General features: G+C 50.0%; 1 protein-coding gene across 1 annotated transcript in view; it reads right to left on the reverse strand.

The window, feature by feature from the left end:
* Positions 1–25,223, reverse strand: part of PLXNA2 (plexin A2) — a 222,069-nt gene that overhangs the window by 16,216 nt on the left and 180,630 nt on the right. The window contains exons 13-25 of the mRNA XM_005540704.5: positions 22,498–22,649; positions 16,248–16,365; positions 14,154–14,290; positions 12,721–12,888; positions 12,475–12,568; positions 7,315–7,554; positions 6,523–6,666; positions 5,965–6,199; positions 4,516–4,658; positions 3,581–3,849; positions 1,466–1,532; positions 1,096–1,242; positions 277–436 (exon numbers count right to left, since the gene is read on the reverse strand). Of these exons, the coding sequence (XP_005540761.3) occupies positions 277–436; positions 1,096–1,242; positions 1,466–1,532; positions 3,581–3,849; positions 4,516–4,658; positions 5,965–6,199; positions 6,523–6,666; positions 7,315–7,554; positions 12,475–12,568; positions 12,721–12,888; positions 14,154–14,290; positions 16,248–16,365; positions 22,498–22,649 (2,074 nt within the window). The remainder of the gene's footprint in view (positions 1–276; positions 437–1,095; positions 1,243–1,465; positions 1,533–3,580; positions 3,850–4,515; positions 4,659–5,964; positions 6,200–6,522; positions 6,667–7,314; positions 7,555–12,474; positions 12,569–12,720; positions 12,889–14,153; positions 14,291–16,247; positions 16,366–22,497; positions 22,650–25,223) is intronic.

Here is a 25,223-nt window from a genome sequence, read left to right on the forward strand (position 1 = left end):
TTCTCTAGGGACCTGGCAGCCTGGCCCCCTCAAGCTGGTACCAATAACAGAGGCTAGAGACATCTAGGGCTCCCTGGGCCCAGGCAGCAGAGGAAACACGTGGGTCTCCTCAGAGACAGCCACATCTGAACAGGCAGTGCCCAAAGCGGGAAGCATTTCACATGGGCCTCACCTGGCCAGGACACAGTCATGCCCCTGCAAGGGTTGTGTGCAGGGCAGCTTCCCTTCTTTCATCCCTCAACCCCTGCCCTCACACTCCGAGTCCAGGCTTCCTACCCAAGTCCATGTCCACCGCCCTCGGCCGCTGGGAATAGGGCACATTCTTATACACGGCATCAAGAATCTTCTCCTTGACTTGTGTGATGGTGTCACAGTTTAACACCTTCACTGGGATCTCTGGGCTGTTCTCGTTGTCAGGGTTGACGCAGTTCAGGATCTACAAGTGGGGGACAGAGGGTGAGCAGGACAGGAGCTGAAGGAGTAGTTTGAGGGAGAGGGTCAGGACCTCAGAATCTTCTTTTTCCAAAGTTCACTCTCTTTATAGGGGGAATAAGGGTACTTTTCTGGTCTGTGACTCAGTTTCCCTCACCTTCGTAACACCTGCCAAATGACAGCCTGAGTCATTGTGTCCACTTCTTCATTCTCAAAGCACCAGGACTCTACTTTCTAGCTCCTGGATGGCTTAGGAGAGACTATAGTTCTGGAATGAGGCACCCTCGGTGTTTAGAGATGGTTCTAGATGTATCAGAGACTAGTGGTGCACTTCCCCAAAGCCTCTATGTTAGGAACCAACATACATCTTTCTCATAATGCCCATTACCCAATACCTAATGATGGATGAACTTTTTTCTCCCCCAATATTGTCTAGGGTAAACAGAGGCATGGAGTGCTTTTTAGGGCTTACCAAATGAGATGGGATTGGGGGGTGGGCCTGCCTGCCTTGCTCTTGGTACATGTAGCTGCCCTTTGGACTCACCCCAGACCAGCCTCCCATCCTCTTTATTGACCCCCTAGACTGCTTTTATGGACAGAAGGCAGAGTAAGGGGCAGGAGCAGAAGATACACATGCGGGCCCGGAGCTTCTGGCTTCCTCACCAGGGTCTTGTACTCGATCTGCTGCCGGATGAGCTTGTCCTCACTCAGGGAGTAGCGGGCCTCGCCCGTGATGGCATCAATAGGGCCCTTCTCCATCTGCTGCTTGATGGCGCAGTACAGCATGAAGAGTGGCTCCCCCGCGCACTCCTGTGGGCACAGGCAGGGCAGGAAGTGTGGGCATGGCCTCCTCAGGTTTGCACGTTTTCCCTTTCCTCTCTCGGAGCGAGGCCAGTGGAAGGAGGGGCTTTAGCACACCCAGTCCAGGTTCCTGCTCCTGAGGGAGGGGGTCCCCATGCAGCCCTGTGGCCAGGATCTGAGCAGCAGCACCATCTGCCCCGGACTCTAGGCCCCATCTCACTCCCTGTCTCACCTTTAGGAACTTGTGCAGGAGGAAGGCGAACCAATTGGTCAGCATCTTTTCAGCCACAGACTCTGTCCTGGGGAAGGAAGAAAGGGTAAGGGGCAGTCCTTCACAGAGGGGTCTCCGTGTGGGGCCTGGGCTTGTCGCGAGGTCTCCCAAGAGAACAACGGAGCATGCGAGAACGCAAGGTGGGGCGTCAGGACACCTGGGTCGCAGCCCAGCTCGCCCAGTAACTAGACTGTGACCTGGGGGTAGGGGTGGCTTCTTTCTGGGCCTCAATTTCCTATGAAAATGGAGAGGTTGGCCTTTTCAGCCCTGATGGTCCGTGGTGCTCTGAACTGCTTTGGCTGCATCTGAGACAAGGTCTGTGGATAAAGGCACCTCACTATCCCATGGGGCTATAAAGAACCGGTTCTCCCAACTCACTTCTGGTCTTAGGGTGATAACTAGAGAGTTTCCCGGTCCTTCGGGGCTTTCTTGCCTGCATGAGTACCCTGTTTTGCCTATCTGGAAGGTACCTGGTCCCTTCCCCTCCAAAAACACTCAGGGTTAGACTTCCTTGGGTTCAAATCCTGATTCTGCCATACACTGGCTGTGTGACCTTGGGCAGGTCATTTAACCTCTCTGGTTTCTGTAGTCACATCTCTAAATGGAGACAGTCGTAATAACATCCACCCCCGATGGTTGTTGTCAAGGTTGAATGAGTTACTATTTGTATTTGTAAAGTGCTAAGAAAAGTGCCTGGCACCTGCTAAGCACTATGCATTAGCTGTCATTATTGCTGTCATGTGGGGTCTTGGATCCCAGCCCTCAGGTAGAGAGCAATGCTTAAGTGTTTTGCCAACAGGGTATTTGCTCATGTAAGCACTGGCCCCCCTCCCCTTCCCGTCCCAGGGCTACAGATCTGGGGATTTGGGAAGGAACAAAGTGACTGTGACAGACCCTCAGTGAAGAGGATGCCGGAGGGGTATTTTAACTCCCTGCACGTGGTAGAAATTATACCCTGTTGTTGCAGTAAATCCCAGGCATTTGCCAGGGCTGCTCTGCAATCTGGGTCTGGGAAAGAGTGACAGTGGCAGAAAAAATTGTAGCTTTCTCCCCTGGCTCCTCCCAGCACCCTCTCCCTGCATTGTGCCTGAGATTAGCTCTAATTTAAATACAACAGTTCTTAATGAGAGTTTCTAATGCTCAGATTGGCAGGATGGGGGCTCAGTACTCATAAAACAAAGCCATTCTTGCTCCCTCCTCAGCCCACGTGGGGTCTGGAAGCCTGAGACCTTGCTATAGGAAGGCTAAAGAGGAGGGGTGGTGAACGGAGGTGGAACCCTCCAGCCCCTGCTGCCCAGAGGACTCCAAAGCTGTGCCTGGCTCCCCACGGCCTCTAGGGAGGTTGGGCTCAGGGGATGTTGAGGTCTCTAACCCTCTCCCCTACCAGGAAAACTGCAGCGGGCATGTGTAGTGGATGCTGTGATTCAGATCCAGGAAGCTGAGCTCAGAAGGCACAGCCTTCCAGGCTGTCCAAATCCCGAGCTCAGTGCTACGCAATAGAACCTCCTGCGATAATGCGAATGTTCTCTATCTGTGCGGTCCAGTATGGTGGCCACTAGCTGCAATGTGGCGACCAAACACTTAGAATGCGGCTAGGTGCTAGGGCAATGGAGGAGCTGGATTTTACAGTCTATTTCATTTTAATTTGTAGCAGCTACCTGTGGCTAGGGGTTGCTGCGCTGGACAGCACAGCTCTAGAGACACGGGGAGGAAGAGACCGTGAGATAGGAATTATTTTTCTCATTTTGTCTAGGTGGAAACTAAACAACAGAGAGGTTACAACACTGGCTAGAAATCACAGAGCTAGCAGGAGGCAGAGCTGGGACTCCAGCTGAGATCCAAGCAAAGGTCTGAGCTTGTCCATCATGCTTGGGCAACTTCAGACTCTGTAGTCTCCCTGGGCTGAAGGAAAGTCAGATTCTGCCCTGCAGAGACGTGAGGACACAGGCTGCTCTGAATGGGTGACCCTTCTGGGGAATGGGCCTTCTCATGCTGCTCGTGGGGCCTGCTATAATGAGGTACTCTGTCCCCGTTCAGACTCCTGCCACCCTCTCCACCCACTGCTGCAGGCCAGACCTCCGGAGTAGCAGCTTGGGGTGGTTCTTGTTCTCCAGGTTCTTATCGATGAGGTCAGAGAGTAGCTGCTTGAGGACATCGGTGGCGTACTCCAGGCGGCCCTGCAGGCCGGTCATGATGAGCGAAGCCACGTTGCCCCGGTCGCGCATGGAGAAACTACGCTGCAGCTCCAGGGTGCGGATGAAGGTCAGCAGGAACACCTTGTTGTTGATGAGCTGGGCAAAGAGCTTCAGGGCCTTCTCCACGTGCTGCTGCCCATTTCCTTGTACCTGGGGTGGGGCGTGGTGGAGACGATGCCCTTAGAGAACAGGCATCGGGCCTCTTACCCGAGGATCTCACTGAGGGCCTGCCGGCAATGACGCTAGCTGTAGGACCCTATCTTTGAGGCCTATCACCACCCCAACCCTATTCCGCCCGCCTGCGATGATGTAGGAACAGCTGTCTGCTCTGACCTTGCACTGGGCCGGGGAGGCTGGGCTCCACGCGGAGCTCTCAGAGGGGAGGCTGCCTGATTTTCCCAAGGATAGAATAGGAGACACTCCCTCAAACTTCTCAGTTTATTAGTCTCCCCTTAATCTCCTCTGCCTGATTTATTATCTTTAGTAAAACAAACCAACAAATGAAGAAACAAACCTCATAGAATCCTGTGTCTTTCTTTAAGCCATCTTAAATCCATTTTAGAATAAGGCAGTATCTTAGTTAATTATTTCAGTCATTAATTAAAAAACGACAATGAGCTTTACCCTGGAACCATCCCAATGAGCCTGGGTGCCTCCTTGGCCGTAACCTTCCTGATAGCTCTGTTGCTGAGATGTTGTTACAAACTACTGACCCCTCTTCACTGTTAACCTTACTCTGTGCTGCTGGGTCTCATCTGGATTTCCTAGGATACACTGGGTCTGCATGGGTGGCTGGGCCCAAGAGGCAGGCATTACCTCCAGCTCCCGCAGGACGGGGTGGTCCTCGATGCCCGGGAACAGGACTCGCATAGCGTAGGTACGATAGTCCAGGTAAGGGATTCCCGAGCGGTCCAGGTCACTGGTCAGCTCATTGATATCCGTCTGGAGCTCAGCAAAAGCTATGAGAATAAGCACACAGACAGGCTCGTGGGGAAGCCCCAGTCGGGAGAGGAGAAAGAGGGAGAAGAAGTTTGCAAAGGAGGAGGGGAGGACCTAGGGTGTAGAAACTCTGAGGATTATGGGGGTGTGTCTCCAGAGGGCGGGGCTACTTCCAGCCTATCTTTTTTAGGTGGTGGGGAAATGGGTGATTTTTATGTTATTTTCTCCTCTGTACTTATCTATAATTTTGAATTTTCTCTTTACATATTACAAGTGTAGTTACAACAAGGAAAAAAGAATATTATGATTGGGCTGTTTAGTAAAGATCCCGGAGGTGCTGGAGGCAGGTGAGAGACCATGGCTGAGGGGGTCCAGCAAAGACCAGAACAGGCAAAGTGCTGCCCTTTTCCAAGCAAGACAATAAATCAAGATGCAAAAGCCTAGGGGAGGCCTGGTCATGAGATGCTCAGCTCAGAGCCAAGTTTGGGACGGGAAGGGCTTCAGAAGCCTCACTTTGGTGGTGGCACACCTGTCTTCCTGGCTCCTTCCTCTCCCAAACTCACCAGCCCTGTTGCCAGGAAGAGCCTTGGCTCCACCTGTCCTATTTCCCAGCCCAGCTCTTCCCTGTCATCCAGCAGAGGGCTTGTTTCTGATCTTGACATTTGCAGCAAAAGGAGAAATGTTTTCATTCCTAATTGAGCTGTTTACCCTGAGAGCCTGCCAGGTCCTCAGCCTGAGAGGACGCCAGGTACACTCGTCACCTCGAGGCTGTGGTTGCGTGGTACACAGGAGAAAACACAAAGTGCACTCCCACACACGTCCACAGCCAAGGACACCAAGTGGCGGCCTTCAGAGCGCTCAGCCTGCAGCACTGATGGAAAACAAACCCTGGGGGAGATGAGGCAGGTGCTCTTCTGCCTTTCCTGCCATTGCTCTCACGTGCTGCGAAGATAGTGTGCAAAAAACAGGAGCTGGACACTCCCGTGGGGAATCTAGAGTCTGAGGCTACGGAGCCTGGGGGCTCTGACTGTGGGGACATTGAGGCCCTGAGAGGGAGAAGGTGTTGGCCAGATTGTGGGATGAGTCAGGGCGAAGAAGAGACTAGAACAATGTAGTCGGACCTGGGTCCTCATGCAGTGGGCATTCTTCATTGGACATCTCTGGCCCTATGGGCAAGAGAAGTTCTGGGAAAACAGAGGTGAAAGTGGAATGCAAAGGCATGGCTGGCAACAATGGGACTAAAGATGGGAGTTGTCTGCAGGGAGAAGGGCAATAAGGCAGGTGGAGAAAGAGGGACCCAGCAAATGAGGGTGTGCTTCCACTAACCTTCCTTGCACTCCAGGGCCACGCGGGACTCCAGGTTGTCCATCTGCATTTGCAGCCGCTTGAGAGTGAGGTCATTTTCTCGAGACTTGCGCTTGTAGGCAATGAGGACGATGATGACGATGATGAGGAGGAGGCTGCCGCCGGCCGCGATGCTGACGATGGCTGGCAGGGTCAGCAAGCTGTCTGAGATGACACTCACCGAGCCAGGCGAGAACACCATCCCGCCCACGTGAACCTGTGCATTGTACACACACAGACGCACACGGATGCACAAGGTGTAGAGCCCTGGCATGCCAGCAGATCCTTACAGTGCGAGGAAGGACATGACAGACCACAACCACACAGTGCAGATCTGGATAAAAAGCAACTTCCTGCCTTGGCATCTGCCTTTCTTTTCTTGTGTTCTCAGCTTATATCCATTTTGATGTAGGACACAGAGATGAGGAGATATGGAGGGGGTGAGTCAGACAACGAGGCAGAAGAGAGCCTTTCCTTAGGACAGATCACACATGCACCACGAGGCGGGGAGGAGGCACTACAGAGGAGGGGCTCACTCACCATGACCTTGTGCTGCCCAGTGAGGTTGGGAGGCTCGCAGAGAAGCTGGGTCTCCGATACAGTGACAGCGCAAGGGGTCTCTCCGATGAACACAGTGTAGTTGAGTTTGGCCCCTCCAGAGGCAGGAGGGCAGAGGTTTTTGCCCTGTAGAGAATAGCAGTCTTTATAGGCATAATTGACACATGCATGCACAAGTTAATTGCCTACTTAAAAAGAGATTAAGGAGATGGGGAAGGGCAGCAGTGCAAAAACCAGGAAATGACTCCTTGGCAAGTTTTTGTGGAGGGGACTTCTAACAGCCATGATCTAGAGAGAAAGAGAGAAAACAGAGGCAGGAGAGAACGAAAATGAAGAAGAGAGTGGGAAAAATACAGGGGAGACAAACACTAAATAAGAGAAAATTTGGGGGAGGATACATGGGATTTCATGAAAGTAGTGTGGCAACAAATCACTTGGATGGACAGTGCCAGGGACTGTGACCTCTTGAAATGTGTGTGCAGGTGTCTGTGGCCATAGAGTGGATGGAAAAGGAAACAGTTACTCCCAAGTCATTGCAGTACCTCTGGTTCCCAAAGCTCACAAGAACAAACAGAAATATTCTAAAGTACTTCTTGAGAAGCCTGGATATGGCTTGATGGGTCGATATCTATCCATGAGCTCCTTCTATAGGAAGGAGACAGCTTTGCAGGTTCGATAGCATAGAAAGGAGAGCCAGAAAGAAAGAAAGGCCAGGAGCATGCGGGGTGCTCTCTGGCATCGCTGCCCCTGGTCCTCTTTGGTGGGCATTCATACCTTAAGAATGATGGGCGATCCCGGCTTTTGATCCAAGACTCCAGTAGGGCTGAGCAGTTCAAAGGTCGGGTTGGGGTAGTAGATAAACTTGGTGTCGTTGTAAATCAGCAAGGATTGGACATTGTTAAAGACAAATCCGAACTCATCTGGCCGTTCTACAGTGTCCAGGCCAGGGCGGTAGTCCGTGGTCAGAGAGGGTGCCAGGCAGGTGAGGGTGGTTGTGTTCACGACTTTACACACCTAAGAGATCCAGAGCACAGCATTCACACACTGAGTGCCTGGCAGACAGAGCCCAGGGGCCTGCAGCCGTTCTCCAACCCTCTCCCTGTTTTTGTGTCTTGTTACTGGGTTTACTTGCTTGTCTCCATTCCATGGGAAAGCCCTCCAGGAAAGGGCAGTGAAATTTTGGGGGAGTGGGAGGCATTTTAGCTTCTTCATTAATTCATTCACCAACACTATTTGGGCATCTAGTTTATAGTTTGTGCTGGCGCTGTGCTAGGAGGTGGGGGCTATAGAGTGAAATAGTCACAGTCTGGAGGGGAAACAAACAAGCATTACAGTCTAGTTCTGGAAGAGGGCCTGGGGCATGGGGGACACATGGCACTGTTGGATGCATGCAGGGATGTGAAAAATAAACGCCTTGGTAGGGAAGGACCAGCTACTCTAGGAGTGTCTGTGTGTGTGCATGAGTGTGTGTATGTGTGTATGCATGTATGGACACACGTGGGTATGCATGGCCTGAAGCAGGGTAGGAGTGACTCATGGACGTTTTCCCATGGAAGAAATGAATGAAATTTAATCCGAAGAATGAGTAGGACTTACCTAGATAAGGAGAGGGAGGGGGAGGGGAACAAGTTCCAGGCAGAGGGAACAGCACCAAAAGGCCTGGGGACAAGGGAGCATGGGATGTTTGAGAAAAAAGTAGGACAGAATAGCATTGTGTGTGTGTGTGTGTGTGTGTGTGTGTGTGTGTGGAGTGTGGAGCAGGAAGTGGTATGAGATGAGCACTTTGCCCAGTATGTAGTAGGTGTTCAGTTAATGTTGATTGAATACTGATGAAAAATAGGATTCTGCAACTCTCTAAATGTTTTTTGTTTTGTTTTGTTTTGTTTTGTTTTGTTTTTTGAGATGGAGTCTTGCTCTGTTACCCAGGCTGGAATGCAGTGGCGCAATCTCGGTTCACTGCAGCCTCCGCCTCCTGGATTCCAGCAATTCTCCTGCCTCAGCTTCCTGGGTAGTTGGGATTACAGGCATGTGCCACCACGCCCAGCTAATTTTTGTATTTTTAGTAGAGACGGGGTTTCACCATGTTTGCCAGGCTGGTCCTGAACTCCTAACCTCTGGTGATCCAGCCGCTTCGGCCTCCCAAAGTGCCAGGATTACAGGCCTGAGCCACTGTGTCCAGCCCTCTTTAAATGTTTTATGCAGGACCTCTCTCTCTTCTCTAACCAAGGGCCCCCTAACTCTGCACTGGGACAGAAGCTTGGTTTTGACACAGAGTTCATGATATCCTTTTTCTCTTGGAGGACTCTGGTGCCAATTAAAATCGTGGCTGGGCTGGTCCAGTCCCTCCTTAGCATGAGCTGTGCCATTCTCTCCTGTGGAGGTCTGGTTCTGGGGCTGCCCAAGACAGCAGTCAGACTGCAGAAACCACTAAAGCGCCCACGTGGGGCTTGGGAAGAAAAACCCAGACTCCTACTGCCTCTCTGCCTGGCTCCCACCCGGAACAGCTCGGTTTCAGCTTTGGGAGCAGCGGCGTCCCAGCAACAGCCAGGGCATCTCTGAGAACTCAGGCTGCTTAAGCACACGCTGTCCTGGCAGGTCCACACATGTTGTGCGTCTGGCCAATACACACACACAAGCTTCATGTTCAGAAACCAAGACTGTGTGAAACTGCAAAAATAGCTGACACTGCATAGAGATTATGTCAGAGCTTCAAGTCCAAGTCTTAACCCTTCCTTTCCAGAGGGAATTTAAGAGTTTAAACAAAACGGCTCACTGTGGCCTTTATGCTGTAGTGGGAGTGAGGACACATTCCTGCCCTTTCTGTGGTGCAATTCAGCAGCCCCTTATGAACCTAATGCTCCTTTCATGTTCCAGCAGGGTGCAATGAGGCATGCGGAGGTCGAGGGGTTTGGTGAAATGGGTACAGCTGAGCCAGGGGGTCCCAATTCCTAGGTTCTGCAAGAAGACACCGAGCTTTGGTAAGCCTCACCACCAACATCTTCCTCTCTGCTGGTCCTAGTCTAGCTTCCCTAGACCAGGCTCCTCAACGAATAAGCAAATCATTCCCAAGCAACAGGCCTCTGTACACTTCCTGCCCCACGCTGCATTGGCACTTTGTTTGCCAAACATTCCTCTGGCTTTGGCGGCTTCACTCTGGCCCTCCTAGCTATCCACTGGGGCAGCTTCAAATCCCGAAGGCGAGGGGTAGGCCCAGGTGTGCTGAGGATGAGATGGGGCCCAACCAGGCAGGGCTTCAGGGCCAAAGTGCCTACCTCTCTCCTACCATTCCCGAAAGCGGAAGCACAGGGCAGGGGTTCTGAGCCTCCCATTCTGGAGCCAGTTGACAGAAAGCTACATTCCTGCATTTTTCCCTCCGGGTCTGCTAGCCTGTAGATACCAGCCAGGTCACCACTGAAGCTGAGAGCCCCCAGCTCCCCAGAGGGCAGAACTGCTTCTTAAGTCCTTGGAACATGGACTTAAGAACTGCTTCTTAAGTCCTTGGTGCATGGGGCTGGAGGAAGCACTGAGAACATTCCAGCCCAGGGCTGTAAATGAGTCCTGGTGAAGGGGCAGGGGGATTGGGACCTGAGCCTTCGGCCACAGGTGTCAGGTGTGGGGAAGGAGAGGGGCTTCCCAGCCCAGGCTTCTCTTCCATGGCTTCCTGAGGACTAAGGCTGAAGCCTTTGGAGGTCACGTACTCACCTCCAAAATTATCTCTAGACTGTATTAATTATGTCTTTTATTTTCTGTATGCCGATGCTTTGACATCTGGGGCCTTGCTGACTGGGGAGGGAATGTCCCTCCCAGGGCAAAATCCTAGAGATAGCAAATAACTTGCCTGTGAGCCTGCCTTTCATATACAGAAACCAATCCAGACCACACAGCTCAACTGCCCCTTTCCATACTATCCTCATGCCCTAATCATTCCAGGACCAGGCACCAAACATCTAGGGACAGCTCTGGGCCCGAGCGTGCTAAAATGACTCAAACTAGCTGATCCTAAACTTGCTTACCCTGCTGTGCCTGTTCCTTCCTGCAGAAACCACAAAAAGACTCTTGCCATGGTTTCTCCCTCCACCTCCAGGCAGATCAACCCCAGTGCTTCCCCCTGTGACCCCTGGGGCATGGGTTGCCCTCTTCTCTTGGGATCTGATCTATGAGTAGAACAAATTATATTCTGGTCTTGCCATCCCTGAATAATAACAAAACCTATATTTTTAAAACGTGTATCTAATTTGCTTGCTTTTTTTTTTTTTAATCCTTCCTGGGTGTGAGTTTACCATTCTTGTTCCCATACCTCACCCTAGACCCTGGAGTTACCAGTGAGCTTCTGGGGACCCTAAGCTTCAGTCTGGAAATGGAATGGGGGCCTAGGCTCTTTTACCAATGGATCAAGTTTTACACCTGGTAGAAGGAGGCATGCGCTCACTTAGCCCAAAAAGGAGTGACCGTGGTGGATACCAAAGGTGTGGTACGAGTGCCCCTACATCTCAGGAAGGATGGTAATGTCAAGCCCACCAGCATTTCATGTGGCCTAGTTACGAAGAGTCTGGATGTTTGGGATCCACCTTGGCTCTTCCACCAGTCACCTTTATGATTGGGGGCAAGTCATTTAACATTTCTGGCCTTAGTTTCCTCTGCTGCACAATGAAGGGGTTGCATCAGATGATCCCTGAGACTTTCCATATCTAACCTTCTAGCACTCTGTCATTTTATGTATCTCCATGTTTCTTATGGAAGCCTCAATACCCTGGAAATGCGTCAGGGGTAAGAGGGGAGACAATACCATCTTCTCCATCTCCATCTTAGCCTAGTCAAGCCCCTGAAGGTCAAAGCAGTAATATAAGTAATTTCTATAAAAAATAATGGCCATAGTAGCATCTGCTATAATATAATTATGAATACAATCATGTTTCAAAAAATATTGTCTGAAAGAGTGAGATGGAGCCTAGAAAAATGATAAAAAAATTTACAACGTACCAGACATTCTATCCCTGTGATACAGACAACTTTTTAAAAATTACAAAAATTACATAGCTCTGCATGGAAGACTAATATAAAATGTCCAAACTGATCATCTTAGCAAGCGGGGTGGAGTTATCTGATGCAGTGACTAGCATTTATCAACTGCCAACCTCATGCCAGCCACGGGCTGGCAGGTTATGAAGCTGGGGCAGGTCTGCTTGTCACCATTCATAGCTGAGGGGTGGAGGATCCGGAGGTTAAATGACTTGACCATGCTTGTACAGCTAATAGATGGCAGAGCCCTGCTTCCTCTCCAGACTTGTCTGAATCTGGAGCCAGAATTTCTCCAACCACTCCCAACATGGGTTTTTGTCAGACCTCAAAGTCAACCTGTGATAAAACAGGAGTCCTTTTGTGCTGTAGCATAAACTCAGAAGCCAGTACTTTGATACACTCACTATATCACCTTCTGACAAGAAATTGTGCTGTCATTATACTATAAAAATAATTGTAGGGCTGAATATGGTGGCCCATGCCTATAATCCCAGCACTTTGGGAGGCCAAGGCAGGAGGATCACTTGAGCCCAGGAGTTTGAGACCAGGTTGGGCAAAAGAGACCTCGTCTCTAAAATAATAATAATAATAAACTAGTCAAGGAGGCGCTTGTGGTCCCAGCTACTCAGGAGGTTGAGGCGGGAGGATCTCTTGAGCCCAGGAGGTCGAGGCTGCAGTGAGCTGTGGTTGCACCACTGCACTCCAGCCTAGGTGACAGGGTGAGGCCATGTCTTAAAAAAAAAAAAAATTGTGATGTTCAGGTATTTGGACCATGATTCCAGGCTCAGAATCTTAAGCCAGCTTTCGTCTTGGGTATTCAGGGGCTCCAGTGCCTAACCCAGAGCTCATCCCATTGCAAAACATCAACACAGAGCTGTGTTTACCAAAGGCTGGGGCGGACCAACATTTACTCACATTGACAGATTCTTTGCCGTTGAATTTGACTCGGATCCTTGGCTCCTGGATGACATCCAGGTTGAAGCCTGTGATGGTCAGGGGTGTGTGGCCACTGGAAACAGGCAGAGGCTGGGTTAGGTAAAAACCCCCTCAAGTCTGGCATGGTGAACCTCCACCTTAGCAAACCCTCTCATGAGCCAGACTTGGGCTGCAGGGATCATGCTGGGTGGCTTCCAGGTGCATCCCTCCCACCTTCTGCCTCACCTGGCAATGCTCCACTCTGGCTCGATGCGCTGGACCCGAGGGTCATCTATGTACTCAAACTGCAGGTTGTTATCCACACGGGCTCGGTCGACACTCACAGAAACAGGGACTGGGCCAAGGCCATTGGATGATGGGGGTGAGACACACACGATCTCACTCATTGACCTCCTGACAGGGAGACAGAAGGAGGGTTGAGAAGAAAGGCATGGGCAACAAGAGGTGCCTACCGGCTCGACAAGGGGATTTCCTTGGTCTGGGGGTACGGCCACAGAAGTGTTCTCTCATCCTTTTATATTCTATACGATGGAACACATCCCGCTTCAGTGTAGATCAGTGCTCCAGTGGATTGGGAGGTAGCAAATTGGAGAAGGGGGTTAGAAAATGAGGGGCTTCCGGGCATGGTGGCTCACGCCTGTAATCCCAGCACTTTGGGAGGCCGAGGTGGTTGGATCACCTGAGGTCAGGAGTTCGAGACCAGCCTTAACATGGAGAAACCCCATCTCTACTAAAAATACAAAATTAGCCAGGCATGGTGGTGCATGCCTGTAATCCCAGCTACTCGGGAGGTTGAGGCAGGAGAACTGCTTGAACCTGGGAGGCGGAGGTTGCGGTGAGCCGAGATCATGCCATTGCACTCCAGTCTGGGCAACAAGAGCAAAACTCCGTCTCAAAAAAAAAAAAAAAAAAGAAAGAAAATGAGGGGCAGGGATAGGGTTTCATCGACTTTGGGGAACGCCTCTTTTCTGGATTTTTCTAGAATATAACTATTTAGCCAGTGCTTAGAATCTGGTCAGGCAGTCAACAAATATTCACTGAGCACCTACTGTATATAGCAGTGAATGCAGAGTCCTTGCCCTTGTGGAATATCCAGTCCAAGAAGGCGATAATCAAGTAGATAATCAAGAAGGATTATCAAGTAGATAATCAAGAAGGATTATCAAGTAGATAATCCTGGGCAAACTGGGTTCTCATCCATGGATTCTTTCAGAATTCTCTACATCTTCAGGGCTAGGGGAGTGCTGGCAAATGGTAGGTGTTCAATTTTTTATGTACAGAGGATGCCCTGAACATAAGTCTGTGCTTTCTAAGAGCTGTGGCTATGCAATCTCTGTTTCTCAAGTCACCATAGTGAGGACTTAATGAATGCTTGATCCTAGCGGTGACTGGGGAGCTCCTAGGAGCCTCCTTCATCTGGTGTTCTCATGGCCCTCACTTCTCATTATTTTTAGAAGTATCCAGCCCCTTTCATATATGGGATATAAACTGACAAGTGGCATTTATTTCTCACAGTGACTGGTATGGTATTTGGGTCTAGGTGTAGCAAATAATATGGAGGTGATGGGGCAGGCCTATGAATGAACATGCACAGTAACATGTGTACAGCACGTGTCCCAGATGTGCAGTCTTCTGGTGGGCCTTCAAGTTCATCTCACCCGTAGAACTCGCAGGTCTGGTTGCCCAGGTAGACTGCCACACTGCTCCCAGCCCCAAGGTAATGGCCGGTGATGGTTACCATAGTGCCTCCGGACTCCGGACCTCGGATTGGGTTGAGTGACAGCACAGAAGGGTTCTTTGGAAAGAAGCAGAGAAATGACTACAGCTTAGGTTTTGTCCAAAAGGATGGACCACGGTTAGATCTAAAGATGGGAGAGACTGTTTTCATTCTAGGCATGGTGGTACTTGTCCTGTCCTTTTCAATCCTAAATGCTCACTCTGCTTACCCCAGAGGTGAGACCTTTCTAAGAATCATCTCTGGGCATGTCCGGGAAGGCAGAAGAGCCACGTGCTGAAATTAATTAACTCCCCAGAGTCTCATGCTCATAACAATGAAGGGAAAGCAGAGGTGACACTGACTAATCTATCAATTAGTTTACAAATTGAGAACAATTTGAAAATGCTTTTCTATCTAGAGCCTGTACTGATTTTTTGGGCACAAAATCGATAGGGCTGAATAAAGCGTCCCTGCCTGCGTTGGGCCACCGAGAGGCTAAAGTCCTCCATTAATGGCCCATGCACATGCCCTTCTGTCCTTCCCTAAGCATAAGAAGGGCACAGCAGGGCACCTGGTGCAGAAAGCTGTCAGTAAATGTTAAGATGGCGTCTCAGACCCTCATCAGGAGGATGGTGCATCACTGGCTAGGGCTTTCTACTAAGCTCACTAAGTAGTAAAATTCAGCCTGAAGCTTCAAAGAAATGTCTAGCCTAAAATGCATCAGGCGGCTGACCTAAATCAGAAAAGAATTGCTTCTGCCTGGAGGGCAGTGGAGTGGAGTGAATTGGAAAGTGCATTTAACTGAGCAACTATACAGGCATGAATTCTAGTTTGCACCAGCCATTCATCCGCTGTGCATCCTGAGGCAAGTTTTCAGATCATTCTTTACTCCTCTGTCAAGTGAGGAGGGTAGGCTAGATTATCTCTAAAGCCCCTCTCAGCTCTGACTTTCTCCGGATTGTCAGAGTGCTGACATTCTCCCCAGCTAGTTCTCCTGCCTTTGCTTCTAACACAAATGCCCACTGCCCCTGCCTTGCCTTGGGTAAGAGATGGAGTAGGTTGGCTGCAGATAGGGCAAGGTACTCTCCAATCTGAGAGAGAAGAGTATGAGAAAAAGGTGGAGATGCCAAGATAAGAAGGCAGAGGCTAGAAAACCTGAAACAAGCAGTAAAATGCTTTACAGAGAATAGAATTTTGTGCTCTAAAGATTTTTTAAAACTCTCAGCAAGGCTGGTTTGACCCCATCTGCTAGTGTTAATGCCTTTTAATGAAGTACTCCATGTAGCAATGTAGGTAAGTGTCAGAAAAGAGACTTCAGGGCTGAAGAAGCCAGGTTATTGATTCAGTATGAATATAGCCCCGCTTGGCTCCAGGGCCCCAGAAGCAAGTTATTGATTCAGTATGAATAGAGCGCCATCACAGAAAAAAGTCTTTGCAATTCGACTACCTGTTGCCTGCGCATAAAGAGATGTTTTCAAGTGTGAGTGTGTGAATGTGTGCGTGTAACTATAGTAGCATACAGAGTGACTCTGGTGGTCCTGTGCACAGATACACATCCCTGCCAGATTTCAGTGACTCTTCTAAACTCCCACTTAAAATATCCTTGGCAGAAAACAAAGCATGTGGATAAATATAGACTTATTTAATTAGGTCCCTCAGGCTATGCATCCTCATTAGGCTAGAATTAGACTAAGATATTACATTGGTGGGACAAGAGGCAGTCCCTCCCCGCCCCCAGTCTAGGATCCACTTTCTAAGAAAGGCTGGATTTTGCCTTATTTAGAACGCTGACCTGTGGCCCTCTGGGACTCCTAAGACTCCACAGCTTTGTTAATCACAGGCCCATCTCATCCTGGAAAGACAGGCTCTGAAAGTAGCAAGACCAGAAGCTGCCTTATCTGGAGGGTCCCTTTTCTCCTTCTTGGTCTGCAAAGAAGCTTGTTGGTAGAGGGGAGTGGGGGCTTCCTGGGAGGAGTCTGGAGCATGTGAGTGCCCTCCCTGGGCACAGGCACCCGGCCCTGGACCCAGTACTCACCACGAAGGTGTACTGCTGATGGGACTTGGTCATGAACTCTGGCTTACACTCGCCAATGCACAGGCGCACCGGCCCGGAGGTGGTTCCCACGAGGGCATGGCCCATCTCACAGACAATCCTGGGGAGAAGGCAAACCTTCTGGTGAGGGGCTGGGCAAGGGCTGGCATCCCTGCCCGCTTGCTCTCCCAGTCACGGCAAATGAGTCATCACAGTCTTGCAGTAATGCCAGACCAAGAGAGCTTGGTCATCCATCTTGCTGTGTGACCTTGGGTACAGTGCTTTCCCTCTCTGGGTTTTGGTCTCATCTGTATGGTGTGAAGGTTGAACTGGATCATCTCTACAGCCCTATGTGCCTCTGATATGCTCTGCTGCCTAATTCTGTGGTTCCCCATGCCGAGTGCGGTGCCTAGCATTGGGTAGGGACCCAGAATTTGTGGAATAAAGGGAATGTCCAACAGAGTGATCTAAGGGCAGCAATCTAGCTGACGTTTTCTCCTATGTAACAAGCCAACATTGCTACGCTCCCTAAAGGAGTGGGTGAGGGCGTGTTTACCAAGCCGATTCAATTGTGGTTTGCTTCCTGTAGTGAGTTTTTAAAAGGGGAGAGATAATCTGGTGAGACAGTGAGAGCTCAAAGAAGGAGCTCCCTGCAGAATGGGAGGGGTGGAGTCCTGCAAAGGGGTGGGAGCTGGACGAGTTCATTAGGCCAGCAGGTGACACTGGTCTTTCACTTCATCAAGGGCTGAGTGCACCCGGTAGAAGAGGCAGTGACACGGCCTTGAGTGAAAGTCAAGTCTCACACTAACGGGAGAGCTGGAGGGAAGAGGTGTGCAGCCCTGTCTCTTGAGCTGCCCAGATCAATACCCCTAGTGATGACTTCCCTGGCGCCTGAGAGCAGTTACACAAGCACATTTAGATACTGGTTGCTTTAGCCACGGTAGCCTTCTAGAAAGGGTGGGCAGCTGAGGATGGGGAGAGATGAAGGAATCACGGACTTGGGGAAACTCTTGCCTGGAATGTTCGGGCCTCGGCTGGATGGGAGAGGGCCCTGACAGTTTAGCAAAAAAGACCTTGGGAACAGAGGGAAGGATTTTTCCTTTCCTCCCAACATCATTTCGGAGGTTCAGAGCAGTCTGGTGCTGCTAGTAAGTTTGCTTAGTGGGAAGTCAGAAAAACAGACCCCATCTCTACTAATCCCCAGCATTATCCTGGCACGGTGGGGAAGATCCGTGTTTAACCGAGCGATGCTTATCTCAACAGCTTCTCTAGGAAGGAAGGTAACTAAACAGAGATTTCATTTCGATGTAATAAAACTTGCATTAAACAAATACGCTGCATGCTCACACACACGGCACGCCACTGATCTCCATCTCCTTCATAACAGTTAATCCCAAATAACTACTTTCACTCCTGGCAAATATTTACTTAACATGCAATAACTGTCTTATTATGTTTAGCATATTAGATTCAACAAGAAAGTACTGAATTCATATGGAAGAATAGTCTCTTTTCCCTTTCTCTATGAATCAATCAATTAATTATGAACCCGAGTAAACATGATAGTGATGATCAATTAATATTTTACACATAACTGTCTCCTGAAACCCCATTAGGGGAGCATTTGAGAAGCTCAATTTAAGGTACCGTGTGGTTATCTTCATGCTGCTACCTGCGTGTGGTTAACGACTCTCCCATCCTGTTTCCTGGGCCCTGGCAACCTGCTGCTGTTTCAGGTTCCTGACATCCTGCAAATGATGCCCAGTATGCTCAAGGAGCTCCAGGGGAGGATCAACTGGCTATTGTGGGCAGTGTCGGGGGAGAGGAGGGAAGAGAGCAGGAGGAAGCAGGTATGTTTCTCTCCCTCTCTTCTAATTAGGGTTTGCTTGCTACTCAGTCATCACCCTCGGACACTCTGCTGGAGTGATCTTAGAGAAGAAAAGGAGGAAGAAATCATCACAGGCTTGAAGTTAAGGAAAAAAGAAATAAGAGAACATGTGAAGGTCATGGGCAGCATGGAAATGTTCTTCCCTGGGTCCTGGGTCTGTGTAGGAAAGGAGAAGGCCTGGAACAGTCCTGGTCAGCTGCCCCTGTGTGGAGCTAATGATGGGCCCTTGGCACACTGTCTCTTCTAGGACATTTTCCTGCTTGGGGCTCATGTTTCAAAAGAAAAGCAGTATATTCAAGCACCCAGGAGAAGAGTGATGACTGAGAGGTGGATGCCACCCAAGTGTCCAAGGAGGGGCACCTGTAGTTGGAAAGGCAGGATGCAAGGGTCCAGGGGCTGTGTTGGGGAGGAATCAGAGCTGGCCATGGGTCGCTTTTCTCGGGCATCGGCTGAGCCCCCTTCTCAGCTGTAGAATGAGTGTGGAATGAGTGGGCAGAGGCCTGTGGTTAGCAGTGGGTTGTAGAAAAGGGTCTGGGCAGGAAGATCTAAGAACTGGAGAGTCCTAAGAAAATCAGGCAGCATTGCAGACAAACTCTAATCACCTCAACTCTTCTTCCCTTTCATTCCTGGGACCCAGTGCCTGCAGGCAAGGGTGGAAAGGGCTTGAAAGTATTTGTTGCAGGCACTTGTTATTTGAGTTCAGGAAGATAAGGAGTTAAAGGAAGAAGCTAGGGCAGCTGCAGGGAGTGGAAAGGGTTATATTGTGGAAGGAGCATTATGCCAAAGCAGATTCTAGACCTTAATAATAAGAACTACAGTTTACTGATTCTGCCAGGCAGTCTACAAGACAGGATCTCATGCCATCCTCAGGCTCTGCTACAGAGCGGGTCTTATCTCCATTGTACAGGCAATAAAACTAAGGCTCAGAGATGCTAAGTGACTTATCTATGGCCATAATTCTGGTAAGTGGCAGAGCCCTGATTCAAATCCGGGTCAGCTCGACTCCAGAGCTCACGCTTCTGACCACTCCCCTCTACTGCCAATAGATTTAGTGGGATGCTCTGTACATCTTTCAAGGAAGGGACAGTATGGATATGGCAGCAATGGTAGAGGTGAGGTTGTTGGCAGGGGGTGGTGAGAAAGGCTGAGCTGGGTTCCTCAGGTTCTAAGAGCTAACCACTTGTCCCCTCTACCTTCTTGGTTGTAGACAACCATAGGCAGTGTGTGCCCACTACCACCTCCTCCAAGTCTTGCAAGTCAGCAAGATTGGCTGATTTCTTGTGGTTTGATTTCTTGAGGCCTCTTGCCTTCCCTATCTCCTCCCTGTGTCCCTGGTGGCTCTGGGGTCCCTATGTACTGTTAGGAGACAATAGCTGGAGATGCCTAGATTCTCTCCTTATAAAATGGGAAGTTGAACCAAACAGCTGTCCAGCTTTGACATCTGAAGATCTGACTCCTCCTGGTGCCAGGGGTCTTCCGGAGGCACCTTAGTGCCACAGGTAATCTTTACAATGGGAGCTGCAGATTCCATGGGCATACCATTTACTGGTTTGGACATCCAAAGGACCACCAAAGCCAATTTAGAAATCATCTATTCCTAAATATCTATTTTCCAGATGAGATGTTTGAGGAGCAGGGAGCAAAGTAACTCGCCCAAAGTCACCTGGTTCATCCACAGCTGAGCTAAGGCTTGAGCACCAGTCTCCTGAAAGGCAACCCAGTACCCTTGCCCATACTACACCACCTACCATAGACTGGCATAGATGGTGCCTTGCTCCCTGGGGCAGCAGCACACACACATCTCACATCCACCCCACAGTGGCTGAGTTCTCAGGTACAGCAGATGAGAGGGAAGCAGCCTGAGGATCTGAGGGGAATCTGCCCCATGTGGAGCCCCTGTCCCAGGAGGGGCTGAGCTGCAGCCTCAACCTGCATCCCATGGTCCAGGAAACTTCCTGTGACTGAATCATCCAGCCCTCCACAGACCTGTGGGATGCTGATTGCAGGACTAAGCGGGGCCCTTTAACCAACATTAACCTAATTGCTGAGTGATAGATGGCACGGCAAAGCATATGGTGAATCATTACCGTGCTGGCGAATCCTGCCCGCGCCCGGGACTCTGCACCAGGCTCTTTTAGCCAAATTCATCTCTCACAGACATCTGTAATGATTGTGCCTGCTGCTCACTGCCCAGGATGGAGGCTTTAATGATGTTAACAAACTCTGAAACCTCGGGAGTGGTAACGAGCCTGGCACGGCTGGAAACCAGGGTTGCATCCAGCGAGGCATGGGGTGTGTTCTCTGCCTCCTGCCTACCCCATACCTGAGATGGTGGTTTTCTGGAGCGACCACCAGCCTCTGCAGGAATGCATGGGGACCATTCCCCTCCCCACACTCCTTTCATAGCCTCACTTGCAGCTTCTCTCGACACTTTCTTCCCCATGGCCCTGGGTGCGGGGTGAGTGCAGTACATTTCATTTCATAAATAGAACTGAAATTCCTTACATTTGGGCAGCACATTAGGCTAATGAAGGTCACAGAGATTGAACAGCTTGCTAAGGTCTTGAGGCTGGTCAGTAGAGGAGGCAGGTCTAAAACACGGCTTCATTCCAAACCTCTTATGATTCTGAGGACCAGTTTCCCAGGAATTTGCACTTCTCAGCTAAAAGCCTTACCTCCCACCCTCACCCCATACCCTAGCCCTTTCCTTTGGATTCCTGTAGCATCTCACCAAGTTGGATACAGGTCGGTATCCAGGGGCCCAAGGGAGGTCCTTGAGGTTGAGGTGGATTTGGGGTCATGTAACTGAGCACCTTGCCCAGTCTGGCAGGGGGTGGGGCTCTGTAAAGATGGTCTGCCAGGAGGCCTTCTGTGGGTGCCCTGGCTCCTGCCACAACAGCTTTCACCTCTTTTTTGGCTCAGAAGCACTATTTGCTTCCTTTCCCTTTTTCCATCTTCCTCATCTCTTTCCTATCGGCTCAGCCAGCCTTTCCTCCAGGACTCATTCCTTGCAGGAATAAGGCTGTCATTGAAGGATCAGACCTGAAGGATCTGAGCAATCAGGCCAGCTCTTTCTTCTCCCCTGCTGTGGCTGGCAGGCATCACACTGCCCTCAGAGTCTGGGAATTCACCCCTTTGGACTCTGACCCTTCTCGGGGCCTTGCGAGAATCATGGCCTCTGAGCCTCAGAGCTACACACGGATTCGTGGAATTTCGGACTGCTCCTGTCCAGGAGTTGTGCGCCATCACTGTTATGGAAGGGAAGTAGCCCTGCATTAGGGGTCAGGAGACTCGAAGTCTAATTCTGCCTCAGCCACTTATGCCCTGAATGAACTGGGGAAAGTCACTTCACTTCTCATGAGTCCTTTGCTCTCTGCTGCTTTGCAGAATGACGATAACAATATTTACCTCTCAGAGTCCTTACCAATTAAAAATGAGATAGTGGATGAGAAAGTGCTCTGTTAACTGCAAAGTGCTGATGGAAGATAAAGCGATGTCATTTTTACGGTTGCCACTAAAGGCAGGCTCTGGTGGGAGGAGTGGTGGATCAGAGGAAACAACCTGACCTGGCAGAGGGTTGAGAGTAAGGGAAGGAAGTCCCTGCCCCAAAGTCATGCTCTTGCTCATGCTCCCAGTACCCCCTGCAGAGCTGTGTTCACAGTGGAATCAGAATGGCTTGACCCTACTGTCCTGATAAATCACGCAGAATGATGTGGCTGCTTCCTGCTTTCTCCTTTGGAGGGGTAGCCTCCCCTTTTCCATCCTCCTGCCCCCAGCTCCGTGCCCACCTCCTGCCCACCAACTCCACAGCGGGCTGCCACTGCCAAACGAACACCCCAAATTGGAACATATGTCACTCCTGGAGCCCCGTTCGCCTGTCCGCCACTACATGCCTATTTTCTAATTTCCAGCTGACATTTCCCTTAGTGAAATAAATGAATTTGCTCCGGCGGAGGCCCTGCTCGGATTAAGCTGCTGTCAGAGCCCCATGCGCCAAACAAATTGTTGCCTGCAGCCCACCGTGCGGGATGCATTCCAATGGGGGCTGGCAGGGGAAGGGCTGGGGGAGACCTAGGAGGAAACGCTCAGTCACACCGGTGGGCAGGCAAAGACTGAATGAGAGACCGTCAGGGCCGGAGCCCTGATGCCATAAGAGCCAGGGAACAGGGAATCAAACAGAATGAGACCGCCTGAGGGTGGAGGTGAGGGAGGAGGGGGCTCTGGGGAGGCTTCTGGGGCAGGTCCATAGGAGGAGAAGGTAATGGGAGATGAATCATGGAAAAGGCCCAGGGAAGGGAAAGGGGAGAGTCTCCAGTCTCCACTCTGAAGCTCCCATGGGAAAAGGGCCGGCCAGGGCAGACTCACTGCTCAGCGATGATGTATTCCCCTGGGAGGGGCGTGCAGGGCACCCCAGCCACCTGCACATGGTGGGCGATCTCGGAGAAGTCCAGACCCAGGTTCACGCCATGGATGGTCACTCGTGTCCCTCCTTCCGGCGGTCCAGACACCGTCAAAATCTGCAGTAGGAAAATGGGATTAAAATTTGGGTTGGCCACAGGGAGAGAAACAGCAGCGCCCTTCCCCCTCCCCCAGGGAGGTTTAAGAACCTATAGGCACCAGGAATTCTGGTGAGAGACTGTGTTTTGTCCACTTTTTAGGTTATCTCGGATCTTGACATCATATTCTGTTTTACACTGCTTCCTCGGTTCTTTAGGTCATTCATTCATTCATTTACTTATTAAAAAAATTATCAGAAAGAATACTAGACTCAAGGCAGAAAACCATGGTTTGAGACGTGTCTCTAACTCACTAGTTGCCTGATTACGATCAGTCACATAACGTCTCTGAACTTCAGTTTTCTTAGTTGTGAAGGACGTATAATCATTTCTGCCAACCTCGAAGGGAGCTTGGAAGAACCAAATAGAAAGGTGTGCTAGGGAGCACTTTGGAAACCAGAGGACTTTGTAATCGTGACAGTGTTATTATTGCCCCTGTTGTGTCCTAGAGCCTGTTGGGGGTACAATGATGAATATGACAGGAAATTTGCCCTTATGAAACTTAGAGTCAAGGAGGATGAGATAAAGGCAGTTCATGAATACCACTGATTTGGGGTATACAGGGATAAGACAGATACAGAGGGAAAGCAGTGGGAGTGCGGGGAATAGAGTTTAGGTGTGGCTGCAGGGGAGATGGTCAAAGATGGAAAGTGCATTTGACACTGTTCTGCAAAAAACATCCTATACACATGCTAGGACCAAGAAGAAATAACTTTAGGATGTTCCAAATCTTTGCTGGCTTACTGTTAGCAAGGATTGCTTATTTATTCATTCCTTAATTCAGCCCCCAAACACTGGAAACAGAATAGCAGAATCCGGGTCTCTCAAGACATAATACAGTTCTATCTGGGAACAGACCAGGCTCTTGGAAAAATGCAGCTCTTTGGGACCCAACAGATCCCAGTGAGTAAGTTCACACTTTGTGGCCAATAGTTATCTGAAGCAGGAAAAATAATTAGAAGTGAACTCAATCCTAAATAGCAGAGGAACATAGAATTTCATAACTGGAAGGGATCTCAGAGTATCTTATTCTAAGATCCTTACTTTTCACAGCAAGATGCATGAGACCCAGAGAAGTCAGGGATATATCCAAAGTTTTGAACAACTTGTATACACAGTTGTAAAAAGGTCAAGTGTTCTTTTTACTACATCCTAGGGAGGGCAGGATGGAAGAAGGAAGAAGCAAAAAAAAAGGGGACTTGATGAAGATCGAGGGTCCACTAGAATCTCTCAGAAGAGGATACCTGGGCAGAGCCATAGCCTAACTGTTTTTAGACACTTCTGGACAGCCTCCCTCATGACCCTGTATGTGCTGGTGGAGTGTCTGATGGCGTGGCAGGGTCAGCGTACCCGGGGGTGGAGATGATGGATGAGTACAGGTGAACATGCTGTCGAGAGATATGGAGACCCTTCTTATCTCATTGCTTCTCGGCAGGTGCACTGCTCCCTTCCTGTGATGTGGGCACCATGAATTGTGCTGCCAATTCAGCCACCAACCACCAAGTGATAGTGAGAGAGAAAAGATGCTTCCTTCCCTCACTGCCTGGCTGATATGCTGTTCAGACTCCCAGTCTCTTGGTAAGTTGGCTGCAGAGCCGGGACTTGAACTCAGACCTCCTGCCTGTCTATCCTCCGTAGGACAAAGATGGTTCTGCCTCCTTCCCTCTGTCCCATCCAGGCCCTGAACACTCTTATCTGGAGGCTCATTTTACCCAAGTCACCTTGTCTATGGCTCTGACTCCCTTGTCTGAAAATAAAATATCTCCCTTATGAATAAAACTAAACAACACACATGAAATGAATCAAGGGAGATATAGTCAAGGGGGCTCAGAGGTGTCTCTGTATGCTGGGGGTGAGGGTGGGAGAAGGAAGGACAACTTGGAGAGGAAGGAGCTGGCATGAGGAACTGACAGCCACTATAGCTCTTCTGTCCCTGGACTCTAAAAATATCCAACAATAATCCATCCTGGCTGTTCCAGTCTCCCCTGGCACGGTTTCCTCAGGGACCTGGGACTCCTAGGCTCTGGGAAATGCATACTCGTTAATGAGAAACCGAAAGGGCTGCTTCCTTACCTGCTGCAGGAGAGCATCCATAGGAGACAATTTGCTTTTAGTTCCTGGTTCTCTTTTAATCCACTTGGAATGAGCTTCACCAGCCCCTCCATCCCCTTCCCTAGCCACCTGGATGGCATGAACCCACCTACTCAAAGGAACTGACAAAACAGTGTTGATTGGTTCTCTCTCCTTCCCCTACTTTTATTTCTTAAAAAACATTCTTTTGCTCGCTGCAGTTAATTACAACCTTTCAGAAAAACTGTGAAATGAAATCTTTCTGGAAAGCCTAAAAATATTTCTGTCTTGCAGGTAGCATGTGGGGACTGCATTGTGGATCCTCAGCGGCACTGGCAGCTTCCACGGGGTAGCTTCCTCCTGCTGGTAAATCACCGCAGTGCTTCCCTTCCAACATTCAGGGATCAGTGGCAGACACATGGTTGTGGCCATTGGGGTGCTGTAGGGTCTATTTGCTAGCACAGA

The sequence above is a fragment of the Macaca fascicularis genome, chromosome 1, assembly GCF_037993035.2.
Source record: "Macaca fascicularis isolate 582-1 chromosome 1, T2T-MFA8v1.1".
NCBI lineage: Eukaryota > Metazoa > Chordata > Mammalia > Primates > Cercopithecidae > Macaca > Macaca fascicularis.